At 36.3% G+C, this 22,822-nt stretch overlaps 1 protein-coding gene across 1 annotated transcript in view; it reads right to left on the reverse strand.

Annotated features, from left to right (window-relative positions):
* Nf1 (neurofibromin 1) overlaps positions 1-22,822 on the reverse strand; it is a 66,050-nt gene that overhangs the window by 31,345 nt on the left and 11,883 nt on the right. Inside the window, exons 19-46 of the mRNA XM_080164507.1 lie at positions 20,629-20,734; positions 19,239-19,460; positions 17,639-18,369; positions 17,166-17,340; positions 16,467-16,692; positions 15,787-15,893; positions 15,538-15,663; positions 15,013-15,100; positions 13,319-13,617; positions 12,470-12,619; positions 12,246-12,316; positions 11,658-11,865; positions 10,819-10,966; positions 10,199-10,417; positions 9,847-10,024; positions 9,079-9,329; positions 8,593-8,690; positions 8,132-8,365; positions 7,521-7,703; positions 6,791-6,936; positions 6,372-6,507; positions 5,923-6,063; positions 5,272-5,372; positions 4,279-4,842; positions 3,887-4,016; positions 3,553-3,657; positions 2,889-3,134; positions 107-348 (exon numbers count right to left, since the gene is read on the reverse strand). Of these exons, the coding sequence (XP_080020633.1) occupies positions 107-348; positions 2,889-3,134; positions 3,553-3,657; positions 3,887-4,016; positions 4,279-4,842; positions 5,272-5,372; positions 5,923-6,063; positions 6,372-6,507; positions 6,791-6,936; positions 7,521-7,703; positions 8,132-8,365; positions 8,593-8,690; positions 9,079-9,329; positions 9,847-10,024; positions 10,199-10,417; positions 10,819-10,966; positions 11,658-11,865; positions 12,246-12,316; positions 12,470-12,619; positions 13,319-13,617; positions 15,013-15,100; positions 15,538-15,663; positions 15,787-15,893; positions 16,467-16,692; positions 17,166-17,340; positions 17,639-18,369; positions 19,239-19,460; positions 20,629-20,734 (5,631 nt within the window). The remainder of the gene's footprint in view (positions 1-106; positions 349-2,888; positions 3,135-3,552; positions 3,658-3,886; positions 4,017-4,278; positions 4,843-5,271; positions 5,373-5,922; positions 6,064-6,371; positions 6,508-6,790; positions 6,937-7,520; positions 7,704-8,131; positions 8,366-8,592; positions 8,691-9,078; positions 9,330-9,846; positions 10,025-10,198; positions 10,418-10,818; positions 10,967-11,657; positions 11,866-12,245; positions 12,317-12,469; positions 12,620-13,318; positions 13,618-15,012; positions 15,101-15,537; positions 15,664-15,786; positions 15,894-16,466; positions 16,693-17,165; positions 17,341-17,638; positions 18,370-19,238; positions 19,461-20,628; positions 20,735-22,822) is intronic.

Here is a 22,822-nt window from a genome sequence, read left to right on the forward strand (position 1 = left end):
ACTTTTATGAATCTAATTTTATTATTCCTTGAAAATTGCATTATTTTTTAGTTTGACTCAGAACCGGTTTTTTGATCCAGCGGAAAAAATCGGAAACAACACTAACCTGATGGCGTTATTATGCTGCGCGGCTGCCTGCTGCAAATAATGACTGTGGTTGTTTGCCGCATTGGCCGCGTGATTCCCCAGGGTCATCATCCGCAGATGCACGTCAACCGCAAAATTGTCGGCGGCAATGTTCTCCGCGGATGCGGAGTGCGACACCTGGTGCTTCACGTGGCACCGGGACCTCACCTCTTCCGAGACCGACACTAGGGCGGACAGGTAGGCTACGTTGTGCTGGGTAACCTAAACACAAATACGTTTATTAAGTCAGGGATCTTAAGGGACGGGACAATATGGACGATAAACGACCCCCAATTTCAATAAACAAAAGTAGCCATATGTAGAATGGAAATATTTGGACACTAAAGCTTAGTACAACATTATCAGGAATTTAAAAGTTTCTTTAGTTTTTTAAGGTTATGTTTCATTGATAAATTTAAAAATATACACAAATAGCGGTTACGCCCCTAGGGGCGCTTAAGGGAAGAGGAGAAAGTCGATTTTTTTCTGATCTGATGGCTTAGTATTAAGTAAACAAGGATCATCTGAATTGGAAGGACAAACGAACATTAAACTTGTAAAACTGATTACATACACAATACTGTTTAGGGATATACTGACGTTTTTAGGACTTGATTGTAGAGATGGTTCGCTTATAACATTGTACCTTGTTGCAATAGGAATCAGTTTAAAAAAAAAGATGAATAGGATAATTTAACATACAAAAATTTGTTGTCAAAAAAGTAAAAAAAAAACCTGCTTGTTTTAAATGGATGTACGGACTATCTGGCAACGATAATAGAGTTGCTACGCTTTCTAAGTCGTTCTATGGTATATTCCTCAAGTTTTTGGTAAGGAATGAGGCAGTGGAAGTTAAATTAGTTATGTAGTTGATTTATATAAACTGCTATTCAGAACCATAATAACGTTGATGTATAATCAACGTATACAGATAATTATATTTTAAGGGTTATTATTGTAATTATAAAGCTCTGTTGAGCACGGAATTTGTAATATATATTTCTCAAAAATAACGAGCATTACCTCATCATAAAGTTATATAGCAACTCAAAGAAAATTCAATTATAAATTACAATTAAAATCATTTTTTTTAAATCTATATTCTAAATATGTTTTTAGCATATTGTCTTGCATTTTTAATATTGTTTGTCTTTTAAATGAGACTCCCAGCGGGGAAAAATAAAACTTTATAAAATACAAAATTCGATATTTTCTCTTTAAGCAGTGAAATGGTATCTTCTCTTTGTGCCCAAATCAATCTAATTATCTTTCTATCTAGCTTTCTAAGTATCTTTCTATCTATTTTTCTATGTATCTTTTTAAAAGCGAAGCTTTTCTATATTTAGGGTCCGTCCGTCCGTCCGTCACAGAGAGTTAGCTCTTTTCGTTAATTTAAACAGGTTAGAATTGTCCTATCGATTTCAAACTTTGCATGATCATTCCTATAGTAGTTAGGTACAATTAAGAAAGCGAAGCAACTCTATAAACAATACCAGAATGTCCTTACGTTTATTTTAAACATGTCGATTTTTAACTTTTTTGACAACAAATTTTTGTATGTTAAAATTATCCGATTCTTCTGATTTTTTGAAAACTGATTCCTATTACAACAAGGTACAATGTTATAAGCAAAGCATCTCTATAAACAAGTCCCATAAATGTAAGTATGTCCTTAAACAGTATCATCTATTTATGCAGTTTTGCAACAAATTTTCTTATAATATTGTTTGTACTGATGCATTATTATTCTGCTATTTCAGTTCTGACAATCTACAAGTGTTAATGTTCGTTTATCCTTCCATTTCAGAGCTTCGCTTTTATGGATGTTGTCATCCTTGTTTTTTTATATCTTTCTTTATTTCATCTTCATTAATCATTTCTCAATGTAGAAAAGCTAGGTAGGTTTTTTAACCCTTTAACTAGATAAATGAAGATTAATACAAGTCAATGTTTTAATACCCAGTGTTGATTCAAAATTAATAACGTTGATAAATAATCAACGTATACAAAGAATCGTACCTTATTTCGTCATAATTTACTGAAATTGCACACTGAATTTTATTTGTTTATTTTTCAAAAAGTATTAGCAATACCTCAAAATTAAATTATTTAATAACTCATAGTTAGCTCAATATTAAATTACGCTTAAAATTATTTTTTTTTTAAATAAATATTTTAGATATATTTATAGCATATTGTCCTGCTTTTGTAATATTATTTGACTTTTAAATAAGACTCCTACCGGGGAAAAATAAAACTACAAATTTAACGTCTTTCGTTAAAGGATTTGAAAAGTGGTATCCTTCTTCGCTATGGCAAACTATGTTATCTATCTATCCCTTAAACTTTCTATTCTTTAATCTAATTTATAAGTTTCTAAGAAATTCAACTATTTATAGCTGACTAATGGATGAAATTTTAAAAATAAACTAAACTTTCGTACTTAAATATATACAATTTCTAGCAAATAATATTGGAAGATTTTTCCTACATTATTTTCCTATTGGGAATCTAAACGTTTTATATTATTGTACTAATGGCTACGCCCCTAGGGTCACTTGAGAAAGTGGTTGTACCCTCCCCCAAATATTCATTAACCTTTCCTTGACCTATTCTTAGCTTTATTTGTCCATTGGTCAAACATCCTGTTACTTTTTTTATATTATTGGAAAAGAAAAAAAGGATTTTGGAAGGAAGGGAATATTTTTTATGTGAAACCCTTCATCAGAAAGTTTAAGTTTGAAAATGCAAAGCATACCAACCTCAAATTTATCCCGTTTGTAGGGCTTGGCAACAATGCTGAGCAGCATGGAAAGGACCCGCGTCGTCCGCGTGACCGTCCCCGGGTACGGGTGTCGGTACCCCTTGATCAAGTGGCCCACTAGCGCAAACTGGAAGTTGTTCCGGAAGGACAGGCCGACGGAGTGGTCCAGCGGCTTGAAGTGCCACTCCAGCGGGTCTCGTGTGGCCAGCATGATCGATTCCAGCGATTCAGTGTCGAATATATTCTAAAATAATCGATGTATTATTACATGGATGTTGCACCAGAAATTCCTGTACTCTGATAAGTATTACTCGCAGCCTTTTAGCCTCTTTATTTATTTTTCTTTAATGTTAATTTTTATAATTTTAAATTTAAGAGAAAGTTATGAACGCTGTTTTTCCTTGATTAAATTGAAGTTGAAATTAAGGGGGGAGGGGGGTAAGTGTTTAAATAGTGTTAGGCAAGGAAAAAACCTATCCTCCCTTATTTTCAATTTATTTTAAATAGGGGCGTGGGGTCAGTGCACGATAGGCATTTGAAGGAGATACCTTGAAAAAATTACAAAACAATCAATGAATCAACAATACGAAGACGAAGAAAGTCGGTCAATGACGTCATAAAAATTATGGATGAGGATAGGTCTTTTCGTCTTCAAATAATACCTGAGAATCAAGTGTGTGAAGATTTTGTTCCAACAGAGCCAGTCCAGAGGCATACAGGGTGATCTCATCAAGTTGTAGTATTGATATAGCAACCCAGAATAGTGCCTGAAATATTTTGGGTTTAATAATAAAGGTACCCAAAAGAGTGTCTGGAATATTATGCAGTTTTCATATTTAGTTTTAAATATCTGCTATACTGAAAGATGTGTAAAATCCGCGTTGTGGAGACGGAGCCCGGAGTCGTTATTTTATAAATCCCTATTGAATTCAAGACAAGACAAGATCTTAAAACAACTAGAGGATTATTAAAGAGGTTCCCTTAAAAGTATATCACCTTGTGTATTGGAGATTCTGGCCTGAGTAGAGGCTGTAGCCTAGTGAGACACATGACTATAGCATCAATCAACATGATGTCTGTAAAGCTTTCTAGTGCCTTCACTAGAATGCGCAGTAACTGTTTTATATCCTGTGATAACAGAAATATTTTTTTTTGGTTGATTAAAATGATTTATAATAAACTTTAGCCGCTGTAAAAAAGTAAATATCTAGTCTTAATTTTTTTTTTAAATATGTTTAACTAGAACTTAATACCTAAGTATATTGTAAGTTTTTCATTTGTCTTGTATTAAAATGATAAAAATTCAAATATTCAAAGGGATGAAAATCAGTCACTATCTAAAACGTTTAAAATCCAACAGTTCAATATAGTGAAGAAAATATTTTCATTCCTGATCAGTTGTGGACTTTGAGATACAGCCAAAGACAATGAGACCTCTGGGCTGCAGGGCTGGATTATATCTAAATGCAAAGCTCCTGGCCAGCGCTGTCCACGTGTTCAACCAGTTGCACTCGGGCAGGCTGGGCGAGCACGCCTCCATAATCTCAAGCAGGGCGTCAGTGATAGCCTCCAACGAGGACAGGCTCAGCCGTTCCTTGTCCGAGTTTGTGATGAAGGATCTGTCCACGGCACTCCATCGCTCACCTGCTACGCGGTGCGCTGAGCGGAACGCGGTTGTCGCCGCGTTGTTGACATTTGAGATTCCGAACAGTTGGTAGAACTTGGCGAGGGAGAATTCGTCCAGCGACAGGCGGAGCACGCGCAGCGCCTCCTCTGAGAAAACCGGTTTGGTGCACGTGCACAGCGAGTGGATGATGTTGATGACGAGGCCGTGCGTGGAGGCGCGCATGCTGACCGGGCCCGCGCACACCAGAAAGGTGACAATGTGGAAGAGGTAGGGCAGGTGGCGCGCTACGTCCAGGCTGTTGTTGAATGACAACATCAAAAGATATCTAAAAGTTAGAAAAGGGTTGATATCATAATATTATATAAATTACGATTTTTATAGGCCAATGCAGTCTCCTTACTTATATTTATAATATAATATCAGTCAGGGAGGTAAGGGACATTTGGTAGTTTATTACACTAGTCCCCAAAGTCATACAATAACGTATTCTTAATTGTTAGCTTAACAACTTTGGGGCTCTTTTTTTAATTTTGATTGGTTGGTTTATTAAGTTGAGTGTCCAAACGGTTTAATTACTAATTGTTATCTACAGAAAGGGTAAATTTTGGTATTACACCAATCTATTGGCAATTGTTTTATCCCTTTAGATGCCTGGATGCAGTTGTAGTTGGCATTTTGGTTTTATAGCACAATTAGACCGAGACTCGAACCCAAAACCTTTTCATTATTATCCATAGAAACTAAGAAAACTGACCTTGCAAGGTTGGCAATATCATCCCACATAATATGTTGTTCCAGCTGACTTGTTGGAGATATACACGTCTTGTCTATTACACGACACAGTCGCCATATAACCTACATAATATTGAATTATTATCATAAATATACATCAACAACAAGCTTTTTCTTTTTATACAGACTCTACTTTGCTGCGCTAAAGGGGGGGTCGGATCTGACACTTTTGCGTAAACAGTGATTATAGGTTTTGCCTTTGGAGTGAGAGGATAGGTTATTTGGGAAAAAAGTTTACTTTTGGGATGTATTTTTCTTATATTTATCACTGTTTACGCAAAAGTGTCAGATCCGACCCCCCCCCCCCCCCCCCCCCGTAAATAATGCACAAAAATTGTTGTTCTTGAAGTAAAACTTATTAAATTAAAAATATTCTTTGAATTAAGATAATCTTATTAATATTTAGTGCAAACAATTAATAGTATTAAAATAAAACACCGTCAACTTTTACGTCCTTTACAAAATATACAAAATGAGTAATTTTACTTTTTTTTGTTTTAATGTACCTATTTCTTTTTGTTTTCATAGAATTCAAAAAAATATAATTAACAAATACGAAACATTACAATCCAAATCCTATTGTAGATTTTTCTAAACAAAAATCAAACTTTACCTTTCTAGCCACAAGGGCAACATTAGCGGCGGACAGGCTGACACTAGTTTCTGCCATGACCTCCGCCTGCGCACTACCAAGGCCGCCGGTCACGCTGCGCTTGATAAAACTATCCAGGACCATGTCAATCAACTCAGACACCTATTTTATAAAATAAAGTTGGGCAGCCAGTAAAAAAAAGTGAAATACTAGCTCAAATACATACATATAAATAAATGCCAGTATTATAACATCCAGATTTGACCACAATAAAACAAGTAAAAAGATGCAAATAGCATTTTCATACCTTAAAATTACATAAAATTACATGTTAGAAAATGATGATTTAAAACTTTAACTATTTAAACAAATGTAGGATAAGTTTTAACGCGAGAATTAAGGTGAAACTTTCTAACTCTACCTGTCTAACTGTCTTAACCGCCTCCCTGGCCACCTGTCTATCAATTTACCTGTCCAATGTTGCCCCATATCTTGGCCTGGATGGAGGGGTACATCTCCACCTCCTCGATGGTCAGGGTGATCAGCTTGTCCAGGATGTGCGCCACCTTCTGCCGCTTAGTGTCGTCCGCTGGGTGCTTACAAAATCTAGAGAAAATAAACTGTTTATAATAGCTTCAGTTTTTCCAATTTGTAAATGTAAAAATACCTAATTTTGATTTATAGCCAGTAATTTTTAACCTAAGTTAGGAATTTTGGTAAGAGACACAGAGAATGTAAACTTATTTTCAAATAAAAGAAATTATCCCACCTTATTTTGAAATAAATTAAAAACAAATGGGAGGGGGTAGGTAGTTTTTCTTTTGTTAATGGTAGCACCGCAGGGTTAGCGTACTGCAAGTACTTAGAGATAGAACCACTAAACTTTTACCTGGTAAGATTTGGTAACCATGGAGTCATATATTCTAGACACAAATGCTTGAGTTCAATACTAGAGGCAGAAAAACCCTGGATACATTCTTCCAGAAATTCCAGGGTCAGGTGGGGTTCATTGCGGGCCAAGGTCTCACTAACAGACTAAATATATAAGAACATTTTATACCAAAAAAAGGAAGTTTCCATGAAAAAGGAAGTTTTCATGAAAATAAAAGAATATCCAAAAAATTGTAAATTTGATCTTTCTGGAAGTCCATTGCAGGGACGTCAAAGCTTTTTGATTTGAGGGGGGTAAATTGAGGAGTTTCAAAGGTTTTATGGGGGGTAATCTAATGCACTTTTTTGAAATTTTGAGGGGGGGTAAAATGAGGATTTTTAAAGTAAACACCCCTTTACCCCCATCCTTGGACGTCTATGATCCTTGGGGACATTCAAATGAGAAGAAAGCGCATTTACTGGGAATCTTAGGGGATAAAACAATAGTTATGTTGTATATCCCTAATGATGATTTAATACAAGTACTCAAAGTTTACAGGTCAGCGAATGAAAGAATGTGTCTATACATCTTTAAGTATTGGTATAATTCACTGTCCATTTCCAATGTTTTCCTTCCCTGAGAAGTATTAATAATAGAAAGTTTATGAGTCAACTTATCAATTAATAATAACAAGGCAGCTTTAATAACTTTTAAGAATCGACTTTAAAACTTTAAAAAGAATAGTTACCTTAATAAATATTGTATTATTACTTGGGATACACAATCCATTAGTCTCTAGCAGGTGACCCTCAATCTTCAGGTCAAAGGTAGATGTCAGCGCACAGAGTAAATTGTAGGCGGCTGTCCGCAGGTTGGGGTCACTACTGCCCAGGTTTAGCAGGGCCATGTTCAACAGCGTTCCAGGAACGTCCTAATCATCATGATTATCATTATTAAGACAAAATGTGTTGCTTTTTACATCCTATTTAACATCGAAAGGAAAACAATGATACATAATTAATATTAAAATTCACTGGCAGAAAAGTTAAACATTATAATTTACTGGCAGAAAAGTTACAGGCTTAAGATATCCCTTCTAATTATTACCCCCAATTTTATTCTATTACTCAGTACTAACCTATGCCTGTATATTTGGTTTAAAGTTTAAAAATCGGGGATCGTAGATGATTGGAAATCGGACAATACAATAATGTTCCCTACAATTACGATAAACAAAATCAATAGGTATATAGATTAAAATAGATGGTTGAAAAGTTTGGACACTAGTACGTATTAACCATTATAATTTACAGTCCAATGTCCCCTTCCTCCCAAAATAAAGTAAAAAAAATGTATCACCTTTGGTCTAATTTTCTGATGTACAGTAACACTGTCCGGCTGCGATAGCTCCCAGCGGGTTCTGATATGTATAATACTCTGCACTATGGCGTCGCAGTCGTTGTGGATGAAGGACAGCGGCCCCGACTCGTTGGCGATGGTGAGGGTGAACTGGTTGTCGTCCACTAGGCACACCTCCTCGATCTCACTGGCGTAGTACACGTCGTTCAGCAGCACCGTTGTGTGACTCAGTACCTTGATAGAAATAAATCATCAGAAAAAAACTTAAAAGAAGTAAACTTTACTTGGTTAGTAGATAGTATTTTTTTTTAAGCGAAAAATCCATAAAAAACAGATATTTAATTTGGAAAAAGCTCCTATTAGCAACATTTCTTTATATTAATTCAAACCATTATGAGGAAAATATTTATCACAATAAAAATATCTAGCAGAGAAGTTTGTGGCAAAATAGTTTTTATTACCTTTGTTTTTTCAGCGCTGGTGATCTGAATAGCCGTGGGCCCGACCTTGATGTTCACCTTCGTGTCTTTGTGGGACAACTTGAGTGCATTGTTGAACACCTGCCATAACAAATATACTATTTTATCGGGATAGGACAATGGACGATGATATATTAAATAGATGTATAACACTATCTATGATAAACAAAATTATCCCTTCTGTAGATTGAAAGTTTTAAGTTAAGAAATGAGAGTGTGTGTTTATAAAACTTTTGTGAAATAGTATAATGTAATTGTACAGTCAAATGCCCCCCCCCCCCCCCCTCACAGACATGACTATTAAAACAGCTCTCATTTGGAGGTTTTGATCTAAATAGGTAAAGAGATTGTAATCATTACTATTAAAAACCACCTAATCTTTAAATGTTGGAAGTTATTATTCTTTCAAAGCATGAACAATTATTATTCATGACTTACTAAAAGATCAAAAATTATATAGTAGATGTTCCTTAAGATCTTCATCAAGCGACAGAGTACCGCCTGGCAGCTTCTGCTGGTCCGGCGATATGTAATCATTCAGCCGGCTCGGCGTGTCTATGAATATCAGCTTGCGGTTGTTCTTCAGTGGCATCAGGATGCGCTCGTGGAACTTTGTGTACTCGCGCACCCAGGTGTTGCAGTTGTACAGGTAGGCCTGCGTGATGTTCTCGTACGCCACGTTCGGCAGCACCACGAACCACTTCTGCAGAAACTCGGTCCTGGAAAAAAAAGGTTGAATTATTGAAATTTACAGACCAGCAAACATTTAAATTTAAGTCAATAAGCAAATATAAAATCAGAGAGTGAAAACAGAATTTGATTAGGTAGCTTTAAAAAGTTGGGCACTTTTACACTACAAAGATAAACCTATAATATAGGGCCTCGACAATAGCTGTATCTACTACACAAATATTTTTTTTATTTTAGAAATGTTTTTATTGGCAATTTGTCTGAACTCCCAAAAAATACCTTAAGCTCTTGTCAATTAGATTATTTATAAAAATTGAGCGTCCAAAATGAAAAAGGAACATTTTTTCTCGTATTCATTCGAATCCGATGGATAGGAACCATACGAAAAAACTATGTCTGGCATCGTATTATATCCTTCGGCATCTCGGGGCTAAAAAAAACTGGTTTTAATCTTATAATTGTACATTCTATATCCGCGGAAAGCTGTTAATAATACGATGCGAGAAATAAATATTAAAAATTTTGGGAAAAAATCAAAACCGTTACCTGAAACGGTTATCTGAGCAGGTATGTGTGAAGTCCACCACCAGTTCAAACGGTTTGTGACAAAACGGCTTCAGGGTCAGGATCACGTGATATATCAACAAATCTCCGTTGGTCTCGCCGATCTTGTACCGCCGCGCGATATAGTAAAATATCGGATTTCCGGCCTTGCTCGTGCCAGCCTGGTAGAATGAATATATTATTACTTGGATGTTACATAAGATTTTTATGTTTTCTAATACAGTTAAACTCGCAGCGGGCTAGAATAACTGACCAATAAATAAGTTCAATGTTAGCAACCTAGATAGCCTAAAACGTTTCCCCTGTCATAATATCCACGTGTTATATATCCATTCCTGGTAGAAAATGTTCAGCGACTTGATGGACTTGAACTCGTCCTTCTCGTGCATGTTGTGCTTCGACATGATCTCCTCGAACTTGGTGCTGGTCATGTCCATCGAGGACCACCGCGTAAAGTTGGAGAACAGGAACTGTGTGTCGACAGCCCGGTGTTCTGGCGGGCCCAGGTACGCCAGCAGTGTCGCCATTTTGTCGAATGGCCGTCGGCCCATGGCCTGTAGCAGCAGATGACAATTAAAAACGAATACTATACATTAATATTAAGGGATCTTGAAGGATAAGACAATGTATGATACAAATAACCATTATTATTATTATTGAAATTATTGGTTGAAAAAAATTTAGACACCATTAATTTGTTCAACCTAATAAAAATCTAATTAAGGCACCCAAAGATTTCAAGCCAACGAATAAGATATTGTGTTGATAAAACTTTATGTGCCATTGCTTTTTATAGTCCAATATTCTCTATATTTGTTAACTCTATCCCTCTTATATATCTACCTTATATATATCACCCTTCATAATAGTTAATTTTATTTTACAATTAACTTATGTTACAATTTATTCGTTGCGCATAAACTTTACAACTAGTTAAAAATGTCCATCTCTGTTCCTTGTGATCCCGGCTGGAGGACAGGTAGTCCCCAATCTTCTCCTGGTGGTTCCAGAGCAGCCGGTGCAGTGCCAACACGTTCGCGTCGCTGATGAAGGACATGGAGTGACTCTGATTGTGGTCTATAGACTCGCAGTCAGATGCAATCTGTAAAATATTACCATTAATAACACTGCAGGATCAATAATAGATGGATTAACATTGAATAGACTCTAGTTTTATAGAAGATGGTCAACAAATGGAGAAAAAAAGTATATTCCAATTAGTAGCAGTGCAACTCTAAAAGTCGAATATGCAATTCTTTTATAATTTTACCCATGTTTATCTGTATACTGATACCTACAGTTAAAAACAGTTCTTTGTTCTTGAACATTTTTAATAGAACCACAATTCCCATTTTAATATATTAGCAATTTTAAACCGACTAAATTTCTAATCCTATATATTCAAGTGGTAAGGTTTTAACATTGAAAGTTTAGATCTTGCTAACCACTAAACCGACTCAGATTTCAATTTTAGAAAAGGTCGAATCCCATTAAGATTTTGAAATATTGAAAATTTTCCTTTAATTGAATATTTCTCTTATAATATAAAGGGATAGTTCTACGAAGTGTATTTAAAGAGTTAAGGTACTTTGAGTAGTAAACTTTTATATATCTTAGTAGAATATATTAGGCATTGGATAGATATGATTATATGTTAAAGAATTTTTAACATTGACCAGACCAAACTTTTTTTATTTGACAATATCTTAAAAAGTTTAAGTTCAACATGCAACTAAATCAATAATACCTAGGTATACATGAATAATATACAAGAACAGGTCATTAATAAATACCTGGATAAAAAATCTGCGACCAGCCTCAAAATTATGCTGTACAAACTCATTGCAGTACAACATATGCTGTTCCTTCGAGAACTCCACGTGGTTAGCAATGTTTTGCAGGATTTTAGACATCAGCATTAGCCCGCGCTTTATATGCGGCTGCGGCTGCTTCTCCACTATGCCCATCTCATAAGGGGACACAATAGCAGGGTTGATAAATCTAAAATTCAGAAACCAATGAGTATGAAAAAAAATACAGTGATGTTAAGGGATAAGACAATGGACTATAATTTGATATACAACCCCAATTATGATGAAATAAAATTACCTTTTCTATAGGTTAAAATTATTGGTAAAAAAAGTTTGGACACTACTAGTTAGAAACCAATCAATAAAAATTCAAGTACGTGGTTATAAAACTTTAAGTACCAGTGTAATTTAGAGTCCTATGTTCCCTCCTTCCTTGAAAAAAAAATCAGGTTTACACGAAGGGACTGACATCTGACTAATTTATTCTGGTTCCAAACTTATTATAAACACGTTTAATCATTTGTTTACCTAAAAATTTTGGGGACAATATTTAAATCTTAGGATTTTTACCTCAGGAATAGAACAGTGCCTACAGCTCCAATATTATTCTGTATTGACTGGGGGAATCTTTTACACAGCACCTAAAATATAAGAAATCTATAAAACCTTTTTTATTTACCATATGATATTATTCTTTAATATGAACAGCGACTAGGTAGACATCTTTAAGACAAGCCTTTAAAGGCGCAGCTGCTGGTTTATTATATAATATGATAAAAACTGTAACTTCTTACCTGATATAGACAGTGGCACATGGACCTCAGCTGGGAGGGGAACCTATCGGCAGAGCTCACAATGGCGTTAAAGACCTTCTGGGTGATGTGTGCCAGGTTCTGCTGGTTCTGCTCCAGATTCTCGTGGGGCTCTAGCCTTGCAGGGTCAACCTAAACATTATTGTTTTTAGTAGCGAAGCTATTTATACTGATAAATGTCCGTACGTCCCTGAATCTGTGTAAATCTTTATGGAGGAAACGTGATTTTTTTGGCAGCTTTTAAAGATACTGTTAAACATCCATTATTAATTATAATTTTATGCAAAAAAAATATTTTACGTTTTATGTAAGTTTATATTTTCATGACACTGAACATCTGTCTAATCTACTAAATTAAAATGACCTATAATAGAGGCCTTATTGGATCATTAGATAACAAGATACTGATGGACAGACAAAAACCTTACTACTTTAAATTATAGGATAAGATTCTAATGATTAAGAAGAGATACAACCATAGCATGTAAAGAAATAATTATGGTAACAGCTAAATAATGTATCCATAAACAGATTATGATTATCATTTATTTTTACAACTAAGAACTATAACTAAAAATTCCTGTAACTAAGCTAAACAAAATATAGTTATTTTACGCATTGTATTATAGACAGTTTTCCGCGGATATTAAAATGGAAAAGTCCCGAGGTGCCTAAGGTCTCTACTAAAAACTAGCTTTAATTTTTATTTTCATTTTTGTGGCAAATTGTCTGTAACACGATGGTATACGTGATTTTCCAGTATGGCTGAGAACCGGTTTTAATCCAGCGGATATCAACCAATTTCGAAGCCGTAATTAAAAAATTATTTACCTCAAAGCTAACCCCACTGGCGTTATCAATCATCTCCTGTATCAAGGGCTCCAGCAAGCCCTGCAGGAACGTGGCCCCATAGATCTTGAAGCAGAATGCCATAATCTTGCTGCCCAAGGAGTTGCCCCTGAACAGGGTCTGCATGCAGTCTGACACCTCCACCTCGCGGTAGAACATGTTCCACAGCAGCGGGGACAACAAGTGCTTGGCGTCGAACAGGGTGACAAAGACGCGGGCCAGCTCGTCCATCTGGTTCGAGGTCACCACGTTGGACAGGGCGATGGCAATGGATAGTTCACCTTAAAATATTTTATTGTATGTTAATATTAGCCTTTAGAAATTATTTGAAAGATCATATCTTAAAATTAATAATAAATAGAAAAAAAGTTGCTTAAAGTTGCAATGATAGAAAAATGTAAAGGGATAGTTCTATGAAGTGTATTTAAAGAGTTAAGGTACTTAGAGTAGTGAACTTTTATATGTCTTAGTAGAATATATTAGGCATTGGATAGATATGATTATATGTTAAAGAATTTTTAACATTGACCAGACCAAACTTTTTTTATTTGACAATATCGAAAAAAGTTAAAGAGATTTGCCACATAATTACATGAGAATGGTCTATTTTTTTCCAAATATGTATAGCCAAAACACCAATTTTAGATAATCTTTTTCCACATATTTCACAAGAGTTATAAAAAAATTTAACAGGGGTTCCCCTTGGGACAAGTTACTTAAAAAACATAAAAAATAACGTCCGGTTCACTATAGGACAGGTTTTCTATAGATTCTTTTTAAAAAAATAAAGAAAACCGTCCGGTTTACTTACAATATACACATTATCTCCCGCGGAAATACCAACTAACCATACAACATATATATATATATATAAAAAGACCATTCTCATGTAATTTATGTTGCAAATCACTAACTCTTTTAGATATTGTCAAATAAAAAAAGTTTGGTCAGGTCAATGTTAAAATTCTTTATCACAATCATATCTATCTAATGCCTAATATATTCTACTAAGGCATATAAAAAGATCACTACTCTAAGTACCATACTCAATATTTTATTGGTCATTCTTTGTTGTTATGTGTATTTTGTTGTATAAAAAGTTTAAAGTTCTATTAACTAGTTCTATTAGTTCTAAAGTTGTATTTATGACAAAAAAGTTTTTGCCATATATAACACGCAACGAAGTTGAAAATAAAAATGAAAAACTCATTTTTTAAGGAAAATCCCTGGTAAAATCTCTTAATTTTAATCAATAACTTTATATTATGCACTACTACGTTATTTAAAATAGAAAAAACTTACAGTTCACTATTTTTTTTAAAATGCACTTCGTGAAACTATCCCTTTACACAGACGAACAGTTTAAGAAAGATCATTTAGAGATGGAGGAGAAAATAGTTTGTAAATTACAATAGTTTACAAATACAACAACATGTTATCTTATTCGTTGCCTAAAAAAAATATGTATTTTTAACAAATTTGATTGGTTGGTTTCAAGCAAGGACTTTAAAACAATAATTTGATCTATGTAGGGGTACTTTGTTTAACATCATTGGGAGAAAATATCAATCTATCATCCATTATCTTATCCTTGAAGATCCCTGCAAGTCTCCATTTTCTCGTTTTTTTTTTATTTTTAAAACTACATGGTAGAAGATGTAGTTGATAATGTGTACCTTTGTCTCCAATCATAGTAACTAGCTGGACCAGCTGTTCAAACCTATCTGCCAACACAGTCTCGGCAAGGGTATCGAACTCTGTACCCTAAATAAAAAAGCATTGAGTGAATTCAATGTCAATATTTTCAATGCTATTAATTTACTTTTGTTCAAAATAAAAACGTCAATAATAAAGCTGGCCCTAATAGCCATACAAAAGTGTCTTAACTTAACTATGATCAATCAATCAATTATAAAGATTAAGTATAAGAAATTAAATAATGCTTTATTTAGAACCTTGAACGTCAAAATAAGATTTTTATTGATACTTTATTAATCCACTTGAATCTTCAAAAACAAAATCAGAAGAAATAAACATCCAAATTTAATTGAGAATGACTTGCGCCTGTTTATAGCCAAGATATTCCACTAGATACTATAATTAGAATATCATACGACTTGGTTATCTATTTTTGATTTTTTTTTTAGAAACGGGATTCTAACCTGGTAATCCGAGACACAAAAAAAAACAGATTATTTTACCTGTTGCAGTATCTTTGTGAGGACCTCCATGAATGCGGCCCTGGTCTGCAGGTCCTTGTGATAGCCCAGGCTAATGCTGTGCATCAACCCACTGTCAATGTTCGCGGATAAAAGATTCGACATTGCCTACACACGTTTAAAAATTTTATAAAAAATTCAGTTATAGATTATCTATGTAGGTAGGTATTAGGTAGTTAGAAACCCATAAATAAGGCCAAACTTCATTCTATAAATAATGAGTAAACGTACCTGAATAGTGGCATTTCTCAAGCTGTTGTTACTCGTGTTTGTGTGGAGTCTGGTTCTAACCCCGTGCTGTAGTTGTGCTACTACACTCTCCTCTTTACCCTCATGTCCTAGATAGATTGATATTATAATATTGTGTTAGTATGGAGTCTGGTTCTAACCCCGTGCTATAGTTGTGCTACTACACTCTCCTCTTTACTATGTCCTAGACAGATGGATAGGTATTATAATATTGTGTTTGTGTGAAGTCTGGTTCTAACCCCGTGCTGTAGTTGTGCTACTACACTCTCCTATTTACCCTCATGTCCCAGACAGATGGATAGGTATTATAATATTGTGTTAGTATGGAGTCTGGTTCTAACCCCGTGCTGCAGTTGTGCCACTAAACTCTCCTCTTTACCCTCATGTCCTAGATAGATAGATGTTGTAATGTTGTGTATGTGTGAGAAGTCTGGTTCTAACTCCGTGCTGTAGTTGTGCTACTACACTCTCCTCTTTACCCTCATGTCCTAGATAGATAGATATAAAGATGAATATAATAGATATGTACATAAATAAATGTGTACATTTTGTTAACCCATCAATAGGTACCTACTTATTTTTTCACATTAACCACCGATGAAAAAAATCAAAAACATGCTTTGAAAGTAATCATTCTCAAAATAATGATTTTAAGATCCTACCTGCCGTAATGACAGCCCCAACCACCTCGCCACAATCATTCAACAGATTCATAAACAGGGTGAAATATTTCAGGAACAGCTGACTTTTGGCCTCCATAAGGTCGCCACGGTCCGGCTCCTCGGACTGAAGGGGTAGGCCCTGCAGCAGGGCGGCTACGGCGTGCATACACGCCTCGTCAAGGTCGCGGGTAATGGCGGAAACATCGCCAGCCGCCGGCGGTGCAATCTAATATATCATGGTTACTTAGTAAATATTCAGAAAATATTTTTTCATAAAATTTTGTTACTTGCTTATATTGAATAAGAACACAAAATTAATGTAAAACTTTATTGATGATAAATAAAACTACCCTTCTGGAAATCAAATTTATCGCTTGTCAAGTTTATACACTTCTTACCTAATCAATCCATTAGGTTTTATAAAAGTTTTGAATCCAATTAATCAGAGAATGTGTTTATAAAACTTTAAGAGGTGTTGAAAAATCCTTAACGGGGTTTACCATAAGTTTATTTTTAAAAAAATACTTAATCAACCCAACAATATTATTGGTTAATCCAAAAATTATGTCGCTTGTATTATTGGAATGACTAATATGTGACTAATAAAAAATCTTTGTCTGATAGGAATACCTTTTCAAGCTGGAATATTGTGTATTAAATATCATCTAAGGTAATAAATGAATTATAAATTGTGCATGCCTGATGAGAGTTCCCCATGCACCAGTCTGTCAGGTACTCCACCAGCTTATTGCGAAAGCGCATCTCCTGGCGGAAGGCAAGGTCGTCCCGCCGTTTCATCATGGCCTCCACTAGCTGGCACAGGCGCGACTTGATGTGCAGCGCGTGCACAGTTGTGTCAAGATGACGCACATACCTGAATATTGATAGTTTTTTTTAGTGTCGTATTAAAGAGCTAGGGAGAAAAGGATCATTGGACAAAACAGACCCCAAAATTTTAGTTTTATTCGTTGGCTTAACAACTTTGGGGACTCATATTGAATTTTGATTGGTTGGTTCATCAAGTTGAATTTCCAAAAGTTTCAACCACTAATTGTAATCCACAGAAGAGGAAATTTTTTAAATCATAATCAGAGATGTACATCAATTTTTCGGCCGTTGTTTTATCCCTTAGATCCCTTTTCCCTAAACCTCATCTATATTCAAAACCCTACCTGACGATCGCGAGCATCATAGGTTCAATACTGGTCTGTCCAAGGTTCTCCTGGCCCTGACCACCTCCAGCCGCCTTCTGGCAGTGCTGGTGGCTGCTCCCAGGTCCAGTTCCCGGCTCCAACACATTCTTCATTATAAAAATAATATGCTCAATAAACTGTGTATTCGTATCATTCACAATCACCTGGCAGGACGAATCAAAAAATTTCTCCACAATAATTTTGATTTGATCAAACAGGATGGGATACAGGGCTGGGTGCATGTCGTGGCCCACCAACTCTTTCACGTGTTGCTGAATTTGTGGCCCGAACTTTTCGTTGGGACACACCAGCAGCCGCAGCAGGTGGCCCAAAAATTGGGTAACCGGACAGTATTGCATGTCCTGGCCGGCTGAGTGTGGTAGGGCTGCGGCATGTGCCATTGCCGGCGACACGCCGCCGCCCGCCGAACCCTTAAATCGCACAACTGATTCTTGCTGTTGTAACCGAACATTTTCTGGCGATTTCTTCTGGAGACATATCCCTCCTAAAGCTACTAGAAAACCAGTCATGTTAGCCCATTCGGCCAACTGGTCTTCAAGCTCATGTTCTGTAGAGTGGTGGCTGGCACGGCGCTTACCCATTCGGTGGAATGCCTCGGCCTGACCGCTGGTTAGATCTTCCTTTGTCTTGGGATACTGGGTCAGGTGCTTGGTAGAGCCTTCCCAGTTCATAAAGGTGTCCTCCCATGCCTAAAATACACAAATTGGAGGATTTTTCCAATTAAATTGGAAGATTCTTTTCAAAAATCATAATAGGCAAATAATAAATTAAAGGATTCCTATCTTTTTACATTGGTACAAAGGAGAGTCAATCAAATACTTGATTTTAAGAAAATGCCTTAAACATTTCTGTCAGTCAAAGTAGTACTATTTATTAGATAGCTTTCCTATAGTTATTTATCGCATCATATTATAGACAGCTTTCCGTGGATATTAAAAAGAAAACTTACAAGATTTAAATCAGTTTTTTAACCCCAAGAGGCGGAAGGCTCGGGCTAATAAAACTGATACTAATTCTATGATGTTTATTTTGATATTCGTGGGAAATTGCCTGTAAACACATGTATTTGTAATTCATTTCCTATACAAGGGATCAAATTAACAAAATGTCAAAGTTTAACAAGTTAAGTGTAGAAACTACACTAACAGAAGATATTCGGGATATCAAGGATAGACTATCTAAATTAGAAGTAATTGAGAGTCTGTCTGCCCGTATTACTGCAAATAAAAAAGAACTGGCTTCTCTTTCTAAAGCAAATACTGATCTGAAAGAGGAGATAAAGAAGCTCAATGATGATCTTGAGTCCAGGCCTAAAAAGGCAGATTTAGATGCTTTAAAAAGCGAACTATCTGCATTTAAAGCACAAATTAATGATAAGGATATACTTCCCTTAAAGGAAGGACTTGAGACTGTCAGAGAAGGAGTGGATGCTAGAGAGCAGGCATCAAGGAATTACTGTGTGCGTATAAATGGCTTATTTGTACATTATAGCTGAGGGTAGTTTCTAGTCCAACGGATATTGTTTGGTTTCGAAGCCTTACTGGAAAGAAAACCCTACCTGTCTAACTCCATGCGTCCAGACGTCAATCTTCCTGAGCATGGACATAACCCGTTTCTGGAGGAGGGCCCTGCCCGTGGTGAGGATGCTGCTGGCCTGTGCCAGCTCCTGGTAAACATGGTAGTTGGGTAGCAGGTAGGTGGAGGTCACTTCGTCCGACACACCCAGGATGTCGGCCTCCTCACACAACAGCGAGAAACAGGACATGGCTACAGAGACGGCCTGATAAAGATAAAAATAACATTACTATATGAAAGTCTTAAATTAATTTCCACTACCTAACCCCTGAAGGAACCTCTAACTCTGCAGGTCCTAACCTAACTGAAGCCAATTTATTTTAAATTATAATAAGTAAGAGGGGGGGGAGGGGGGTTAGGGTTCTTATGCTCGACTAAGCTAGACACAACTTTGAGCGGATTGAAAATTGAGAATTGCTTTAGATTAATAATCAAAAACTTTTTATTGAGTAGCTGCGCTACTAGACAAAAGTATGACCTTACCTCCATATCTATAGATTACAGGTACATGAAGAACTAACCATATACTAATTATAGAGTAGCTGCGCTACTAAACAAAAGTATGACCCTACCTCCATATCTATAGATTACAGGTACATGAAGAACTAACCATATACTAATTATAGAGTAGCTGCGCTACTAAACAAAAGTATGACTCTACCTCCATATCTATAGATTACAGGTACATGAAGAACTAACCATATACTAATTATAGAGTAGCTGCGCTACTAAACAAAAGTATGACTCTACCTCCATATCTATAGATTACAGGTACATGAAGAACTAACCATATTCTAATTATAGAGTAGCTGCGCTACTAAACAAAAGTATGACTCTACCTCCATATCTATAGATCACAGGTACATGAAGAACTAACCATATCCTAATTATAGAGTAGCTGCGCTAATAATCAAAAGTATGACTCTATCTCCATATCTATAGAACACAGGTACATGAAGAACTAACCATATTCTAATTATAGAGTAGCTGCGCTAATAATCAAAAGTATGACTCTACCTCCATATCTATAGAACACAGGTACATGAAGAACTAACCATATCCTAATTATAGAGTAGCTGCGCTAATAATCAAAAGTATGACTCTATCTCCATATCTATAGAACACAGGTACATGAAGAACTAACCATATTCTAATTATAGAGTAGCTGCGCTACTAAACAAAATTATGACTCTACCTCCATATCTATAGATCACAGGTACATGAAGCACTAACCATATCCTAATTATAGAGTAGCTGCGCTACTAAACAAAAGTATGACCCTACCTCCATATCTATAGATCACAGGTACATGAAGAACTAACCATATCCTAATTATAGAGTAGCTGCGCTACTATACAAAAGTATGACCCTACCTCCATATCTATGGACCACAGGTACATGAAGAATACAACCTCCAGCTTGATGTGTGCCTGACGGCAGATAGCAATGCCGCTGCCACGGTTGGCATATTCTCTATACCTGGATTATGGAAATAGCATTATTATGTGTGGTTGGACAATAAGATCTCATAAACAGGGAATATCATTAAAGCCCACAATTATAAAAAGATATAATATATAGTATAAGTAGTGTTTTCAGGGATCTTAAAGCATAAGACAATGGACGGTAAATTGACAAACATTATACATCCCAAATGATGATAAACAAAAAAAGCATTTATTATTCAAGACAGCCAAACATCTAATTTAGAAACCTTTGTCTTAATAAGTCTTAAATAGCCAAATGCATCTCCTTTCGTTACAACTAATAAAGGGGGGGGGGGGGGGGAATGTGGTGACTCGTCACACGACATACCAGCAATTTTATTTTGGGTGCTACTCCCTTAGTTTTAGAGATAATTGGATGAAATCTTTTGGGCTGGGTCACTAATTACCCCAACTATTGGTATCTTTAAAAAAAACGGCGGCGAGACCGCCGCTCCCGCCGCCCGCCGACGTTTTCCGCCGCCACCAAAAAAAATTAGGCAATTTGGAATCATTTGAGACCATGTTATTTTTTTCAAAAATTTTTTCCCTTACAAGCACCCCTGCGGGGGGACATAGTCATTTTTTTCAAATTCTCGTTTATCAAGGTATATCTTAAATTCAGTGCTACTCCTGTGCTTTTAAAGATATTGAAACAAAATCTTTTTAGGTAGGTCAGTAAAAAAATATTTGAAAATATTTGAATAAAAAATGGCGGCGGGACCGCCGCTCCCGCCGTCCGCCGCCGTTTTCCGCCGCCACCAAAAAAAATTTTTTTATTGCATTTCTCGCCGAATTAGGCAATTTGGAATAATATGAGACCAAGTTATTTTTTCCCCTTACAAGCAACCTTGCTCCCGCCATCCGCCGCCGCCGTTTTCCGCCACCGCCCCAAAAAAAATTGAAAAAATAACATGGTCTCATATGATTCAAAATTGCCTAATTTGGCGAGAAATGCAATAAAAGAATTTTTTTCGTGGCGGCGGAAAACGGCGGCGGACGGCGGGAGCGGCGGTGCTGCTGCCGTTTTTTTGAAAGATACCAAAATTTGGGGTAATTAGTGACACAATCAAAAAGATTTCATCCAATTATCTCTAAAACTAAAGGAATAGCATACTGTATTTAAGATATACCTTCATAAACGAGAATTTGAAAAAAATGACTATGTCCCCCCGCAGGGGTGCTTGTAAGGGAAAAAATTTTTGAAAAAAATAACATGGTCTCAAATGCAAAAGGCGAGAAATGCAATAAAAAATTTTTTTTCGTGGCGGCGGAAAACGGCGGCGGGCGGCGGGAGCGGCGGTCCCGCCGCCGTTTTTTTTAAAGATACCAATAGTTGGGGTAATTAGTGACCCAGCCCAAAAGATTTCATCCAATTATCTCTAAAACTAAGGGAGTAGCACCCAAAATAAAAGTCCCCCCGCAGGGTTGCTTGTAAGGGGAAAAATTTTTGAAAAAAATAACAGGGTCTCAAATGATTCCAAATTGCCTAATTCGGCGAGAAATGCAATAAAAAAAAATTTTTTGTGGCGGCGGAAAACGGCGGCGGGAGCGGCGGTTTTGCCGCCGTTTTTTTTAAAGATACCAATAGTTGGGGTAATTAGTGACCCAGCCCAAAAGATTTCATCCAATTATCTCTAAAACTAAGGGAGTAGCATACTGTATTTAAGATATACCTTCATAAACGAGAATTTGAAAAAAATGACTAAGTCCCCCCGCAGGGTTGCTTGTAAGGGGAAAATTTTTTGAAAAAAATAACAGGGTCTCAAATGATTCCAAATTGCCTAATTCGGCGAGAAATGCAATAAAAAAATTTTTTTTGGTGGCGGCGGAAAACGGCGGCGGGCGGCGGGAGCGGCGGTCTCGCCGCCGTTTTTTTTAAAGATACCAATAGTTGGGGTAATTAGTGACCCAGCCCAAAAGATTTCATCCAATTATCTCTAAAACTAAGGGAGTAGCATACTGTATTTAAGATATACCTTCATAAACGAGAATTTGAAAAAAATGACTAAGTCCCCCCGCAGCCAAAATAAAATTGCCGGTATGTCGTGTGACGAGTCACCACATTTCCCCCCCCCCCCCC

This window comes from Acartia tonsa, chromosome 6 (assembly GCF_053477335.1).
Source record: "Acartia tonsa isolate MP-2025a chromosome 6, ASM5347733v1, whole genome shotgun sequence".
Classification (NCBI taxonomy): domain Eukaryota; kingdom Metazoa; phylum Arthropoda; class Copepoda; order Calanoida; family Acartiidae; genus Acartia; species Acartia tonsa.